Genomic DNA, 16,100 nt, shown 5'->3' on the forward strand with positions numbered 1-16,100 from the left:
TACGTTTCATTACATAAGTTTAAAGGTTAATTTTTAAGTAGTAAATCTTTTTTCATTCCCTTTTCCTCAACAAAATAAACATCTTAATAGAAAAATTAAGCGCTAATTTGTTCGTGATTTTAATTAATTAAATCAAATATTTATTGACGATATATTGAATATTTGTTAGATTGTTATTGAGGAATATTATATTTCGATAATAATCATCTTACATTTATTCATTTAGTTGACGCTTTTATCCAAAGCAACTTACAATTGCTATACATGTCAGAGGTTGCACACCTCTGGAGCAACTAGGGGTTAAGTGTCTTGCTCAGGGACACAATGGTGGATGGGCCACAGTGGGGGATTGAACCCGCACCTCTTACACCAAAGGTATTTGTCTTATCCATGGCGCCATCACCACCTCATTATTTTTTTATTGCCCAGCCCTACCTGACACACACAAATCACGGCTGGAATAGTGTCGTGTAGGAAGATTAGCTGAATTTGACATAAAGACATCCATTGGATTAGAATTGCATACCCCACCTTTAAATGTCAAAAATATGTGACCTTTATAATTGTATGCAGGTGAAGTTATGTTTAGATTAATTTAAATTGTTCCTGTCATGTTGGCACTGACTAACTTTGGTTCACTTACTCTCAGTGACAAAATGACAGAATAGCAGAAACTGAGCTTGTGCCTTGTCATGTGCCATTAAAATATTTTTTCATGCTAGACAATTCCAAGGCCATAGGAGGTCATTTGACTAATTAGTCCCTCCCCTTTACTTTTAGGTGTGTTAATCTTTGACAAGGCTTGGTGTGTTGTAGAATAAAAACATTATGCAGTGTAACTCTCCATGAAACCATTAAATGATAAAACATTAAATCCCAGGAAACTCATCTGCTACACCTCTGCATTGACTTGACTTTGACAGGAAAGAGTCTAATTGAAGCTGAAAGTGCAGCTGGACCATGCGCTGACCAAGCTCCAAAGTATGCAAGTTTCATGCCAACCAAAGAGCAGCTGATATCACTTATTACATCCTACTCTCTGGTTGAGGATTGCTAATCAGTGGGTTCAGCTGGTGTAGCGCTTGGTTTAAATTAAGACACGCAGACTCTTGGGACTGTTGCTGATACATGGTTGAGCAGCACTTCCGTAGTAACAATAAGGGTTCAACAAGCTGCACAGAGGTCAGTAGCTGTGGATGTAGCTATATAAGCTGGGCTATAAAACTCTATAAAGCCGAGACCAAATACTGGCTGTTCAGCAAAGACGTTCCAGCGATGAAGAATGTCTTTGTGTTTGAATGGGATGTGTCATAGATGTTAAAACAAACACCTGATTTGCATTACTCTCCGAGAAGAGTCGAGGCCCCAGTGTCTGAAACCCTTCAATCTTCTTCTTATCATTATTCTTCTCCCCCACCCTCTTTTGTAGCCGGTGTATGGACCTTTAAAAAATGGATTTGAGTGACAACCAGAACATCAGAGTTAGATATTAGAGCCAGCATGAGTTGCTGTAATGCAAGTGGACAAGCACAGAAGAACAGCGGTGACTAACCACTTAGGGAGCTTTTCACTGAAGAGAGGACGTTAATTTCTGACAATGGACTTTCACTGGTCCTCAAAGACACAATTGTTCTGCTCTTCCTCTCTCTGGAAATCAGCCGATGAGACTCTGTGGGTTCTGTGTCTCACTTCATAGAAACATTACTGTCTTATAAAAGGAAAAAAGGAGTACGGGATGAAGAGAGAGGAATCTCTCATCCCCTTAGTTCCTGAGATGGCTGTGTTGCTCCTCAACTCAGAACAAAAATTCTTAGTTTATCCTTTCGATAATGGAAAACCCATTTACTTTCATTTCGTTTTTGCTCAAAGGAAGGCCAATTCTTCTGCTACAGATAGTGATTTTCTATCATTTCCCTGCATGGTTTTTAACGTTTACATCTTGTGTCTGTCTTTGGCCTGCACTCTGCCGTATTCTCAGCCTCTTCATCTCAAGCCCTCTTTTTGAATATGGTCCTCCAGGGGGCCAAAGAGCCACTCAGCATTCTTGTGCCAGCTGTCCATTCTTTGCTGCTCCCCTACATAGCATCTCGTCCACAGGGGAGTGTACCACAGACATGGTCCGGAAGTGCCTTCTTGCACACACTCTTTTGGTTGTATGTAATAATTGAGTGCATTTTATAAAGTAGCAACCAGTTGTTTTGAACACTTCTGTCATCCCTAATGCAAACAAAGAGTATCTTGTTGCAGTGGCCCGCTGCGTAATTCCGCCCTTAATGCATCATATTACTTATTTTTGTTCATTCTGGACTTGTCCAGACATGTTAACATCCTTTCTCTTAGGAACCAATAAACAAACACAAGCAGACAGACAGACACCCTCAGTCTTGTTTTTTCCTCCCTGTCTATCCTGCTTGGTATTGGGATTCCCTGCTCAATGACGCGTCATGGGCTTGACCAAGTGTTAACCTCATCTCATAGCAGGAGGAAAAAACACACCCTGCTGCCTGCCGGGTGGACTTTTCCAGCTCCTCTTGGCCCAGGTTTCCCCACTCCTCCGCTTATTAACTTTTTTGACTGTATGGTATTGTGTGTCTAAATCCATTTTGGTACAATGAAAGGAAAAGGAATACTCCCAGTGGCATGTAAACCAAACATTTCCAATACACCCACGCAGGAACGTCGTCTGTCTTAAGAGTACAGGCAGGGAGTCCCCTCCTTGTTTTGTGCCAGGTATCAGGCACTAACTGCGCTGAGTCTACCAAGTGTTCCCAAGCCTATAGCCTGTGGAAGCAGGGTGTGCGTTTGTGTATGCATGTGCGATTGTGTGAGTTTGGTAAGTTTGTATTTGACCCAGCTGTTTTGGGAATGCCGGGGGCCACCATGGGTCGGGAATGACGTAAGAGCGCGTGAATGGTGGGAAAGGGGCGTGAAGGGGGGAGGGGGGGGCTATGGAGGCGGATATCTGCTGTGGAATTCCTGAGTTCCGACTCCATTCTGTTTTTGGAACACAATTGTCTGGTATTTGGTTGATCCTCCCTCCATTTCTGCTCATTTTGCCGTTGAGACCTCAGTGTTCCCGTTTATCTTTGAAACGTTGTTTGTCCTGACTATTTGAGTACATGTTTGTGGCTTTGAGAAACTTACAGACTCCCACTTTCTGTTGTCACTTGCTTTTTAATTTTTAAATATACAGAAGACATACCTCTTCTATTTGAAATTGATGCATGCAATCTCCTTTTGACTTTCTCACAAGCTCTGCCAACTCAAAGCAGTTCTTTGCATTATCCAACTGTGTTGGCCGGACTTCTAAGTAGGCTTGAACAGTAACTTGCAATCATCAGTTCTATTCATGGGCTAGCGACAGCCAGCCTAATGTTGACACTGACTGTCCCAGTCAGGCACCTGGCATGACAAGGACAGTGAATAGTCATCCTGCAGAGCTTCAGTTGACCTCTGTCCTCAAGCCAGCATAGCCGTGACTTCCATCAATGACAGTATTATTGCTTGTCAGGCTAAAAGCACAGAGTGGATCTGTGTAGTTAGGCCTGCAGACAGGAGAAAGCCTGTGTAATCAAAAAGACCTTTTTAAAGCCGAAGAACCCTTCGCTCTCGGTCACAGCCCAGTGGCCGTTGCTATAAAGACACTTCCGATGAGTCATGTGTTTCAAAGATAACATTCCAGCGTTGTTCCGCAGAGACGGGCCCCATCAATCATGCATGGACTTTGACCCCTGGCTCTCTGCATGGAACTGGTCCTCATCAGGCATCAACAGTGCAGACACACTGTTGTGTTGGTTTATGGAGATAAGTTAATGGTGGTGATGTGAGTAAACAAAAGTTCACATGCGGGTTGTGGTAATAAAGACTTGTAGTCATGTGTGTGTTGTTGTGCGCTTGTACTGTAACACAGAAGTTCTCAAACAATCAAGGAGCCCAAAACTAACAGAAATTAGACCACGGACGTCCATTTGATAAGTTTTAGTCCCAGGGCCCCCCCCCCTAACTGATGGGATTTTTTGCTTTTTAGATGTTTTATTACAGAAAGTGTTTGACACCCATAATTAAAAAAGTCATATTCTGGCATTGATAACCACTGCGGTAACAAACACGACAAGATGTAGTCCAGTCCAAGTTCTTGATCTTATCAAAATTAAGCTTGTATTGTTAATTTTAAAATTTTCTACAACCAAATGCTTAACTTTGAACTAGATATACTAGTCATCTAACCTGCAGCTTATACTTAATAACCTATGATGTGTTGATGTCTTGTATGTCTTGTCTTATGCTCAGATTGAACGGCGCATGGAGTTGGTGCGTGTGGTGTCCCACAACACACACAAGAGGATGGTGTCATGTCTACAGGGACACATCGGTGCAGAAGCAGAGAAGAGACATGTGAGACATTAAGCGTGTGACAATAGCTTCAGTTTACCTGTTTCAGAACAAACTAACCAGACCAATCAGCTGTTCCAGGATGTTTCATAACTTGTGTCATAATCACCCCCCCCCCCACGCACACACACACACACACACACACAAATTTTCAGTTCTCACTGTTTTCATTCAAAGTGTCCTCAGTAGACCTACAATCCATGATTTGTCTTTTGTGTTTTCTACCCCACACCACCCAAAAATGCACCACAGTCCGTACCACGCCTCTATACAGGAAATGGTCAGGTAAAAACACTGGTTACTTATTCCACCTCTCTGGTTCTCAGCACCACTTGCTCCATTTCCCATTCAGACATCTGTCATCTTTATTCACTATGCATGACACTTTTGCCTTTGGGATTCTCCAGTTAAAAACAGGATGTTGAAAAACGTAAACGTTTTGCTCAAATGTGAACTGTATGATAGTGAAAATAAGCTCCAGTGTTGTCCTTTGATAGACGTCTCACTTCCCCAGTTTGCATCTTAATTCCCATTTAACGTCTGTACTTTCCTCTTTTGCTTAGAAAGCTCTCTTCCTCTTCCTGACTGTGATTTTACTGTTGACCTGCTCAATGGAAAGTCCGTAATGAATTTTCCATTGGCTACTGAAGCTACTGTGTACCTACATGTCTACTTGGTGTGCATGTATATAGTTTCATGTAGTTTAGATCTCAACAAAAGTCTAATCATGCCTGCATCTGTCCCTCTTCTGCACACACATGCCACAGAAAAAGCTTCCTCTGACTTCACTGTCCCAGGCGATGGTGGAAGGCGGAAACCAGTTGGGAGAAGACTCCTTGATAGGGTAAGTTTGTGATTGATTGACAGGCCAAATAACCAATTGCTAATCCTTGGCAACTGTTGCTAATAGAGTAGATGCACCCCAGAGAGCGTGAAATATGAGGCCATCCATCCAGGGCAAGAAATCTCCCCTTTTTGGTTTTCTGTTGAAGGAGCTTTCAGTAGTTCCCTTTTTAAATGAGGTTCAGTATCATCCGTTGTAAGTGAGACCAGACAGTTGGCAGTTGAGGATCTAGAAAGTGAATGTCTCCGAATCTGCACAGCAGCCATGTGTCTGTTTGGAAGTAATGAGGAAGGGAAAGTACGTCAGATCTTCTGCTAATAATTGTGATGCGTTCATGGCGGCTGAGTGTATTGTTCTTTTTTGTGTTCCAAGGCTTAGGGGGTTCATTGCTGAAAACACTCATTCATGATCAGAGATGAGCTGTCGCTAGGCCACTGTGTGCTCCCGGGTTTGGGTTGCTAGAAATGATGGCATCACAGTAACCTGGTTTTGCTATCCGTTATTGACTAGGAACAGAGGACGAGATGGTGGCACAGATTGTCATCCCTATGTGTTGTTGATGTGTGATTACACTGCAAGTAGCAGACCTCACATCCTCACCTAATTGTGCTGATGTGATAATGAGGCACAAATATGACTATGTTGTAAATGTTTAACACCCTCTCTCTCTCCCTCTCTCTCTCCCTCTCTCTCTCTCTCTGCTGATGTATGTGTTAACAGGAAGATGATGGAAGTGTGCGGCGACGCAGAGAACCGCCTGGCATCGGAGTTGATGCAACATGAGCTGCAGATAGAGAAAGACGTTCTGGATCCCCTTAGCCTGCTAGCAGAGGTAAGAAACCTCACACCTCCGGGATGTATAACACAGTAAGTTACGTTAAGTGCACACCCCTCCTATTTGCTTTCTTTGGTCTAATCATAGTGGAATAAAGTCTGTTGGGCTTACACTGCCCAGTTGCAAGGGAACTAGAGCTTTCGAGAAAAGTCGCAAGTGTGTTCCACATTAGCTTGTTCTGGTTATATCATCCTGTGAGGTTGGAGAAGTCCAAATAAAACTGATGCCAATCCTGGTAATATTAGCTAAACATAAGGGCCATTACAGGCTGTAGTTTTCCATCTATTTTTTTCTTTTCATTTTTTTGTGTGCAAGTTTTCCAAACATGAGAAGCTATTGGCTATAAGACATCTGTATATTTGTGCCCATGCACCATGCTTTGTACAACAGCTAAAGTTGTTACTCTTAAGTAACTGCACTGCTGTTTGGTTTGGAAGAGATCAAGACCTCCATTTACAGGTGTCTCGCTGTGAGATTTTTGTGCTATTTATGTGTAAATGTAATTCTTATCACCTACTCAGCAAGCTGAAATAAGAGTAAATGATTCAAGAGTTTGGATGAAATATTACAAACTTGCAAACATATTTGTATTATTTTACTTTTAAATAGAGGTTTTAACAAGATCTCGCACCACAAGATATTGTGATATTAAAAATATTTCTCGTCAAGGTGAAAAGCTGTCTCATGATATCAGCATAACGGAGTGTTAGGGTGAAATTAACATAGAAGGTGCCCTCGCCACCTCTAAATTGTTTGTGTGCCAGCATTTTGGGTACCCGGTGGAAACAATAAACACTGACAGAGTGACAGACAAGAGATGACAATATGTAAGCAACATATCAAAACGCACCTGCATTGTTTTGCATTTTGTGACTTTCAGTCAAATAAAAGACCATTTTTCCAGTCATGTATTTATCATTATATCAATGAAGATTTCTTAAAAATGGTGTTAAATAAAATATCATCTCGTTCTCGTGGACACAATATCGTGTATTGTCTCGTCTCAGGAGCTAAGTCTATCATCACCCCCCTACCGTTAAAAGGATAGAAGTTAAGATAGTTATCCAGGAAGAACATTTGCAACAACAATCGTCAGCATTTTGACATTCTAACTTCTCAGGCTTATTCAACTTGTGTGTGTTTTGGATATAATTTTCGTAGGTGGACATTCCCAACATCCTGAAGCAGAGGAAACAGCTGGCCAAACTGGTGCTGGACTATGATTCTGCCAGAGCAAGGTTTGTCTGTCCACGCTCTCTTTCATCATGTAATGCGTGTTGAATTTTAAAGCCGTGTGAAGTGATGCATCCAGACCATACCTGAAGGAAACTGGTGACCAGAGTAACAATTTTTTAAGACTTAAAACAACTCTACTTAAAGCCAACTCACTACTGACTTATGGCAGCATTAGTCCTGACTTTTCTATAGTGTAGTGTACCACAGAGGTCGTCTCATCCTGTTTTCCCCCTGTCTTTTCATACTCAGATGGTTGCAGGCAACCAAGTCAATAATCTCAGGAACAAACACTCAAGCACTGACAGCCAAGGCTGACCTACTCAAGGAGGAGATGGATGAGGCCATGAACAAAGTGGAGCTTTGCAAGGTAACCGGCATGGATGTAGATGACCAGCCGTGTACTGTCTGGATTACATTGCGATCATGTCATGGAAGAACGATACAAGGTCATGGTTCCAGTGATAATAAAACCTGCTTGACGTCATGATATGCAGAGGACAGGTTTTTAGTAAAAGAAGACCGTTAATAAGGCTGTTCTCCAATCCAGCTTCATACACTGGTAGAAGAATGATTGAGTATGCCAGAAGTCATTTATGGCCTTATGAGTTGGAGAAACTGCAAATGGGCCTCATCAGAAGTTTAAAATGGGGAGGGAAAAAACAAGCACAGCAACAACTGGAATTCCCAAGGCCCTTGGGCCCTCTGACCCAGTTCGCTGACGCACACAAATAACTTAAAATGCCCCGTCAGCTCAGTGTGTGTGTTTGCATCTACCGAACTGAATCACTGGTGAGTTTTAGTGTGTAGTGGCTGTGTGACGTGTCAGGTCCCGTCCAGGAAGCGCAGAGCCTTGTGTTTCCCCTTCACAAGTCCTCCTTCCCAGTCTCACTGAGTCCTGCCAACAGCAAGGAGGATTTATGACTCACGCAGCACACAGACTAGCGGCTTAGCTGACCGCTGACGTCTGTCCTAGTGCCACCTGGAATACACCATTCATTTGATGGATGATCCTGTGTAGTGGAGATGGAAGATCTTTAATGAATTAATAAGAGTTTGAAGCATCTCTTTGTAAAGCACATTGTGACTTCTAACTACATAGTGAGTATTCAGATTATGGCTATCATCTTTCAGTGCTCTAACAGTTCCTGTCTTTATCATCCAGGATCAACTCGCTGCAGACATGTACAGTTTTTTCTCAAAAGAAGGGGACTATGCCCGCTACTTCGTAACAGTGAGTACAGCGTGTCAGCAAGCCAAACATGTGTTTCTGTGGGAATGTTCACAGCTGCAGAGGAACTGGGACCCAGACTTGGCCAGCCATTTTATTTACTTTGCTGTCATGTCTTTTACTGCTCGTCTTAATCGACTCACTCCCATTGATTTCTCGTTTTGTTTTGTTTCTGTAGCTCTTAGAAGCTCAAGCTGATTACCACAGAAAGTCTCTCACTGTTCTGGAGAATGTCTTGCCAACCATCCAGGCTCAGCAAGGTAGTAAGACATGCTAACATGCCACACAGCAGTTAAACACAAAACACTGCAGCGTTTTAATGTTTTGTTTCTTTGCATATTCCTTGGTGAATGCACATGTGCCTTTTGACAACCCCTGTTTTTCAATGGTTCCTGTGTTGTTTGGTGTGGCCCTTTAAACAAACCCTTTCCTGTTAGACACTGGAGAAGTTTTAGGAGAACACTTACTTATTCACTCTTCCAAATGGCTTGAGAAATGAAACCAGCTACTGTATCTTTCAGTTATATCACTGGTCTGTTTTTCTAACTTCTGGAGTACCAGAAGTTGCCCCAGTGGCGGTAATTGTTAAAAGGCCACAACTGAGGCCCAGATATTAAAGAATAGTCCTTTGTCTTCACCGCTTTGCCCTCAAAAAGTAGTCTAATTTTCCTCTATACAAACATAATGTCTCCTCTCCAGTTTCCTTCACTGGGTTTTTGTCTTTCTTGCAGTCGTAAGGCTGCGTCTTCTTCAAGGAGCTTGTGTTTTTTTCTGTACTAAACATGTGGTCTAAACCAGACAAGCCTGGTCTCCCAGCATGTGGCGATGACTCACGAACTCCACACAAACACCCCCACCCCTTTTCACATCACACCCACCTGGGTTTTGCACACCGTCTCTCCCTGTTCACTTGCACACACACACAAGAACAAAAAAACATGTCTTGCTAGGAGCCTATGTGGTTATTATTTGCAGGTACCCTTTGGGGGAAGTGAGGACTGGTTAGGATCTGGCCCACAGGAAATTTCTTGACCCAGAAATCTACCATCCAGACCAGCAACAGTCCTTAGCCAGTGCTGTGTTGTTTTTATTTAATGCATACCAGTGTGACAGACAGGTCATCCACAGAATCTGTAACAGCTTCATTACAACACTTGTTTTTAGCTGTCTTCAGATTTGAAACCGTGTGAATGAAATGTTGGTGTAGTGTTGACCGTCCCTCTCTCTTTGTCTTTAGACTCGTGGACGGAGAAGCCCGCTTTTGGCACTGGGCTGGATGAACACCTGAAAAGGAGTGGAAGGGAGATCGCCTTGCCAATAGAGGCCTGTGTCATGATGCTTCTAGAGACCGGCATGAAGGAAGAGGTAAGGTGAAGGGAAGGAGCGAGGCGGGGGGGGGTCAGAAGGGAAGAGTGAAAGGAGAGTCTCCCTGTTCGCAGCATCCTGCATGATTATTCAGCTGTATGGATAGAAAGGCTGAGCCATTGATCTGCTGTGTGAGTCAAATCAAATTGAATTGGATTATCCTCACCTTCTGTAAGATGTGTGCAGTTAGAGACTGAAGAAAAAAAAAGAAAAGGAGTGCCTTGGTCATTTCACATTACTATCATATGGGTGAGTTATAACATGACAACCTTTAACCGTGAGATGTGTGTAGTAGCCAAAAACTGATGAATGCACCATGTAAATATTGATGTATAAAGTCAGATGTTTTGAACTTTAAATGATAACCGACAGAGACTTTCGGTCTTTAGAGGTCGCTTCTAAACACCAAGCTAATCCCCCTCCCGGCCTTGTCTCGTCATACAAGTAAAAGAAGTGCTGGCGTAGCTCATTAAAAGTCTGATGGGGCTGTGGCTGCGATTAGCGGCTCCACTGGCCATTGACATAATTGAAACCAAGCTGTTTGTTCACATGAACATCTTAAGATTCAAGGCGGATAGACACACTGTAAACAGGGGAAACTCCTGCGTTTCTGTAATGCTGTTCCAAAGAAAGCGTCACCCGTTATGCTGCATTGGTGATTTATGAAATGTTTGTGATGTCCCCTCCCAGAAGCAAATTTAGAATACAATAGAATCTACTTGTCTCCTGTCCATAAATCAGATGCCTTTGTGTGTGTGTGTACGCATCTGTGCAAAAAGAGCTACAGAGAATGCAAGTGTTAAATGCTTTGCACATTCCCTGGTGAGTCTGTGTCATTATGGTGTGAAGACAGCCTTTGTTTATGTGTGAAAGTAAAGATCTTGCTTTGCTGTGAGTGGTGGGTGTGTTTGTTTGCCTGCTTTAAGGTTTCATTATGTGCAGCTGGTAGGGGGAGTTTGTGTGTCTTCATACAGAGGCTATCTGTAATTGAGTGTTAGAAAAGTGTGTAGGTTTCAGTGGTAGCACAGGGTCTTGTGTGCACATTGAATGCCTGCGTGTATCTTTAGTTTGCTGGCGACGTTACCGTGGTTTATTTGTCTTTGTGTGCTTGTGTGTCAGGGTCTGTTCAGAATTGCAGCAGGGGCATCCAAGCTCAAAAAGCTAAAGGCGGCACTGGACTGTTCCACGTCACAACTGGAGGAGTTCTACTCTGACCCCCACGCTGTCGCTGGTACGTCCCAAACCAGAGCTGTTTTTGAATTTCTTGGTATATTACTTGGACTAGTTCTCTAACTCATAGTAATTTAAAATCCCAAAACAAGTAAAATTGTGTTTCTTGAATAGGAATTCTCCCTCTGCAGTGACAGACTGATCCCCCAGGTGCCTGGAAAAGTGTCTTAAATATCTCAGATATCTGTGTCTCTGTGTTTTCAGGAGCACTGAAGTCCTACCTGAGGGAACTCCCTGAACCTCTAATGACCTTTCAGCTTTATGATGAGTGGATCCAGGCATCCAGGCAAGGCTCATCACATTATCACTGGGAATAAAATGGACCAATATCGAATGGATCTGGCACTGTACAGCCGTGAGAAATAATGTGGCCATCTGGAGACTGTCCTTTGCTTTAAATACATTGTTCATTTTCCATCTTTCCAGTGTGTCAGACCCAGATAAGAGGCTCCAGGCACTCTGGGTTGTATGTGATAATCTACCAAAGAACAACAAAACCAACCTGAGGTCAGTTGAGCGTGAGAATCGTCTTCTGTTGCCCGAGATATTGTTCCCACCTGTGTTCATTAATTCCCATGTTTTCATGCAGATATCTGGTGAAATTTCTCGCCAAACTGGCTCAGGACAGCGAGGTGAACAAAATGACCCCTAGCAACATCGCCATCGTCCTGGGACCCAATCTGCTGTGGGCCAAAACTGAGGGGTGAGAGGGGTGCTGGTACAATAAGACATGATAGTAACTGTTTTAAACAAGGATCTCTGAGAAGATTCTAGTTCAGGGTACTGGAGAGGAATTCTACAGTCTGTTATTTTAGCTTACTTTAGCCACTCATTATGTGAGAAAGCACCTAATTTTTGCTCATCTGTATGTGTCCGCCCAGGACTCTGGCTGAGATGGCTGCAGCTACCTCTGTGCACGTGGTGGCCATCGTGGAGCCCATCATCCAGCATGCCGACTGGTTCTTTCCTGAGGGTAGGTTCTGGGTCTGCAGCACTTATTTTCAGTCTCACCTGCTCTGTTTTTCTTTGTAGGCAATCAGGGCCTGTTTTTCCATCAGGGATGAACGGTGAATACGATTTATAGTAACTGCCCAGTAATGCAAGGATTATACTTTCTGCGCCCGCGAGTACGCGAGGGTCCGCTAGGGTCCGCGTGACGGAAAAATTGTCATCAGAGGGGGTATGCGTAGGGTCTGTGCTGATGTCCACGTGCCTCCCGTTTGACTGCGTGGACCTGGCGCAGACACGACTAGAGCTACCCCAGGGCACCAACCAATCTACTGCGTATGTGTGGAAAGTGTCTGCCAAGCTGACTGCAGAAATTAGTATAAACAGAAGTAGCCCGCATCCACGGGGTCCGCAGCTGTCCGTGTCGGCTCCCGAGTATATTCAAGGCTTAAGAAAGGAAGAGTCAGCAGTAATCAAGCTCCAAAGGACCAAGATTAGAGTCACTGCGGTGTCTGCCCTGGCTCAAACTGTGGATTGTACTGTAGAGGTCAGCTCGAATGAAAACATACGAAACAGATGTCAGGGATCCTTAATTCAACTTGTGTTATGTTAAACACACGGCAAATCAAATGAGGCAAGTGTAAATGAAGATGTGGATAGAAACACAGCCCCTCATTAAAAAATGTATCCTTTTTCAAGATATTTTCCATAAATTCAGTTTGTTTGTAATCACCATTATTGGAAAAAGACTTAGACTAAACTTTTGTACGTTGATCTCAGGGCTGTAAATTCCAAAAATCCAAATCCAAACATTGCATTATTGTCACGGTTTAACAAGCAGGTTAACCGAAGACCGTCCCTGGTTCTTATACAGAGCGAGATGATGGCTCAGTGGCTTGAGATTCCTTTCACAGTCACTAGATTTCAGACTTTCATTTGCGCGTTGGTATGAATCTGACCATGACAGTGTCCCGTGTGGGATGGACTGTTGGCCTGTGGAGGGTGGTGCCATCCATTCACTAGATGGTCTCCCAAGTTAGAATAAGGAAAATGTAATGGAAAGGAATGAAGTGTGTTATTGTCAGTAAAGATAAAGCGGAATATGAGCATCTCTTATGACTTGACTACCTGCCCACTTTTCATTTTGCTATGCTGGCTGACTGATGTCAACTCCTCTTACCCATAAAACCTTGTGTTTCGGGGTTGTTTTTACTGATTTTGGTTGGATTACAAACCGCATAACAAGCCACACCATGGCTCATTCGGTTGAAGACCCACGTGGTCTAGTGTTTAATAAGGTTCCATGTTCCTTTAAACTAGTAGTATAGAATTTGCATCGGTAAGTCTTGCCTTCTCTGTTCCTGCAGACGTGGAGTTCAATGTGTCCGGCATGTTTGCGATGCCTACACCTGCGTCCAACCACAACAATCATCTTGACTATGACTGTAGCTCCATTGAGAGGAAGAGGCCTGGCAGCATGGTGGGACCAGAGAACGACACAACGCGCAAAGACAAGTAATCAACCTGGAGTTGCTTAGTACAGTTTCCTCGTAGACCACCTTTCTCTGGCTCACAACATGTGTTACTTACTCCAATTAATGGCTTTGGGAATAATTTGCCTTTAATCCAGTTGCTTTTTCTGAACCCTGTCTTTTGCTTCTCGTAAGTTTTGGGGTTGATTTGGTAGGATTCTTTTAGTATGATTAACACTTGTTTTTAATGACTTCTCGCTGTGTGCTCTGGGGTTACTGATCTAATTTGTGACTTTGACTCTGATCAAAGCTTTGGTGTTTGTGTTTTTCTCCTGTCTCCCTGCTCTCCCCGGGCAGCACCCCTAACAAGCACTCGGACCACACTCTTCGTAGAGGCAGTAACACCTTAGGTAGAAAGCAGCACACCTCACCTGCCTTCCAGCCTCCTTTACCCCCTGTAGAGGCTCCAGGGCAGGGGCACGGGGCCGGGCAGCTCTCCCAGCCCTCGGCTGAGCCCCAGCCCCAGCCACAAGCTCCATCAGGGGGTTCAGGGCCTGATGCTTCCCAGCATAGCTTGGCGCAGGGTTTGGCTGCTCTCACAGCCGCTCAGCAGCTTCTAGCCCAGCACACAGAGGAGCTCAGGTAAGAGCTGCTTCTCTGCATCTCTGCTGCTGGTGGAGAATGAGACAGCATGCTATACAGACAGACCGACATGCTTTCAGTCTTGATGTTGATGGGAAGACATTACGGCTTTCTCTGTGAACAGATGAGGTCAGCATCATTGGCTTTGTGAAGTATAGTGGGTTATTAATGCATGTTTCACTGGTATCTCGCAGACACACCCTCTTCTTGTGGTCACTATGATTCAGCTAGTTGTTTTTTCTAGCAAAACCACAAGTTTTCTTACACCGCCACCATTTCCAGCTATGCAGACTCGTCTAAGTTCAGCCCACAGACACAGCACAACAATGGCTGCGGTCATTCTGCTAACAGTCACTCGCAGGGCCTCTCGACTTCCCACCCCTCTGCTTTCCTCCCCAAATCACTGGAATCAGCAGGACCTACACACTAACTGGCCCAAACTGCTTTGAAAAGCCTGGACATTGGTGCCTGTTATGTAGCGACTGAAGGGTGTCTTTGATTTAGCTGGTGAAAGGACAACATTCATATCCAGACAGATAACACTATTCAGTTCAGCATTCTTTAGGTCCTACTCTGTTTTAGAGATCTGTGAGGTTTATCAGTGTAGCACTTGACATGGTAGATAGGTCTGCTTTTAGCGCTAACCTTCAATAAATCCAGCAGTGGATGCTACTGTGTAAGTAATATCCAGAATTTCAGAAAGCTTGTTGGTTCAAAATACTTTGTTTTTCTTCTTCTTCTCTAAAGCAACCCAAAGCTACGTGACTTCACACCTGCTCCTACCCCTCAGCACCAGAGGAATGGCTCTGGAGCAGGGGGCCAACAGGGCACTGGGACCCCCGGGGCTGGATCCATGGGGCCCAGTCCGCATTTGATGCGCAGAGGTAAGAGCCTGTATAATGTTGTGGTACAAAGAGGTATTTCTTTAACTTGTCAGTCATCCAGATCACAAGAAGTATTAAGTTTAAAGGTTCAGTGTGTAATATTTAGGAAGATCTATTGTCAGAAATGCTATATATATATATATATATATATATATATATATATATATATATATATATATATATATATTAGAAATGAATGATTGATCGATCGATCGATCGATCGATCTATGTGTTCAGTGGTGTATAAAGACCTTACATGATGAACCGTTATGTTTTTATTACCTTAGAATGAGCCATTTCTATCTACATACACCGTGGGTCCTCTTACATGGACGATGCCATGTTTCTACAGTAGCCCGAACGGACAAACTACCATATAGAGCATGTTTTGTCACTAAATACTGAATACATACGAAAAACAAACCTAAGTAGCAGTAGTAGTCGTCTGGTTTATTAGAAGTAAGAAGAGAAGTGAAATTTGGACAAATGGAGGACCACATGTATTATTTAGCACAAGAGCCGACAGAACGTGTTGGCCACCGTAGCTTTGGAAAGGGAGGGGTGAGCGGAATAATCTAAATTTTTTATCCTTAAGTCTAAAAAGGTTTTGTTTTTTTTCCGGTCGCCGAGAGTTGAAAAATGTTCAACTTTGGGAAAAGTGCTGCGCTCGTCACTGTCACTTTTCTGTCACTACCCTACTTGCAGCACATCACCTCCACGGAAATTATGTATCATAGCAACCACAGCGTCTCAAAAAAACCCCCCACTGCGCCTCCAAAACGCACCCTAGCGCTCCCCAGCTAGGCGTTTTCAGAAGAGCAGGTGGCGTTTTCAGCTGGCAAAAAACGCTTTGGTGGACACGGGCCCTTACTCCTAAAACATTCCCTCTCTCACAGCTAGTCCAGACAGAACTGCTGATTTTCAGTTCACTGTCACATGCAACGTCCTTTAAAACAGAGAACTAATTCTGAAGTCTTTATGATCATTACCAAGCTAGACTTTTGTGTGGCTTCAGCCTACATTA

General features: G+C 43.6%; 1 protein-coding gene across 4 annotated transcripts in view; it reads left to right on the top strand.

The window, feature by feature from the left end:
* arhgap17a (Rho GTPase activating protein 17a) overlaps nucleotides 1–16,100 on the top strand; it is a 31,953-nt gene that overhangs the window by 9,958 nt on the left and 5,895 nt on the right. For 2 of the 4 annotated variants that reach the window (XM_046068453.1, XM_046068455.1), the window contains exons 3-19: nucleotides 4,291–4,395; nucleotides 4,645–4,677; nucleotides 5,160–5,236; nucleotides 5,957–6,068; nucleotides 7,233–7,309; nucleotides 7,557–7,674; nucleotides 8,470–8,538; nucleotides 8,714–8,795; nucleotides 9,773–9,900; nucleotides 11,020–11,131; nucleotides 11,335–11,416; nucleotides 11,557–11,637; nucleotides 11,720–11,833; nucleotides 12,012–12,103; nucleotides 13,446–13,593; nucleotides 13,908–14,192; nucleotides 14,940–15,076. In XM_046068453.1, coding sequence (XP_045924409.1) covers nucleotides 4,291–4,395; nucleotides 4,645–4,677; nucleotides 5,160–5,236; nucleotides 5,957–6,068; nucleotides 7,233–7,309; nucleotides 7,557–7,674; nucleotides 8,470–8,538; nucleotides 8,714–8,795; nucleotides 9,773–9,900; nucleotides 11,020–11,131; nucleotides 11,335–11,416; nucleotides 11,557–11,637; nucleotides 11,720–11,833; nucleotides 12,012–12,103; nucleotides 13,446–13,593; nucleotides 13,908–14,192; nucleotides 14,940–15,076 — 1,852 coding nt within the window. The remainder of the gene's footprint in view (nucleotides 1–4,290; nucleotides 4,396–4,644; nucleotides 4,678–5,159; nucleotides 5,237–5,956; nucleotides 6,069–7,232; nucleotides 7,310–7,556; nucleotides 7,675–8,469; nucleotides 8,539–8,713; nucleotides 8,796–9,772; nucleotides 9,901–11,019; nucleotides 11,132–11,334; nucleotides 11,417–11,556; nucleotides 11,638–11,719; nucleotides 11,834–12,011; nucleotides 12,104–13,445; nucleotides 13,594–13,907; nucleotides 14,193–14,939; nucleotides 15,077–16,100) is intronic. The other 2 variants (XM_046068456.1, XM_046068454.1) reach the window with 2 other exon arrangements.

This window comes from Micropterus dolomieu, linkage group LG14 (assembly GCF_021292245.1).
Source record: "Micropterus dolomieu isolate WLL.071019.BEF.003 ecotype Adirondacks linkage group LG14, ASM2129224v1, whole genome shotgun sequence".
NCBI lineage: Eukaryota > Metazoa > Chordata > Actinopteri > Centrarchiformes > Centrarchidae > Micropterus > Micropterus dolomieu.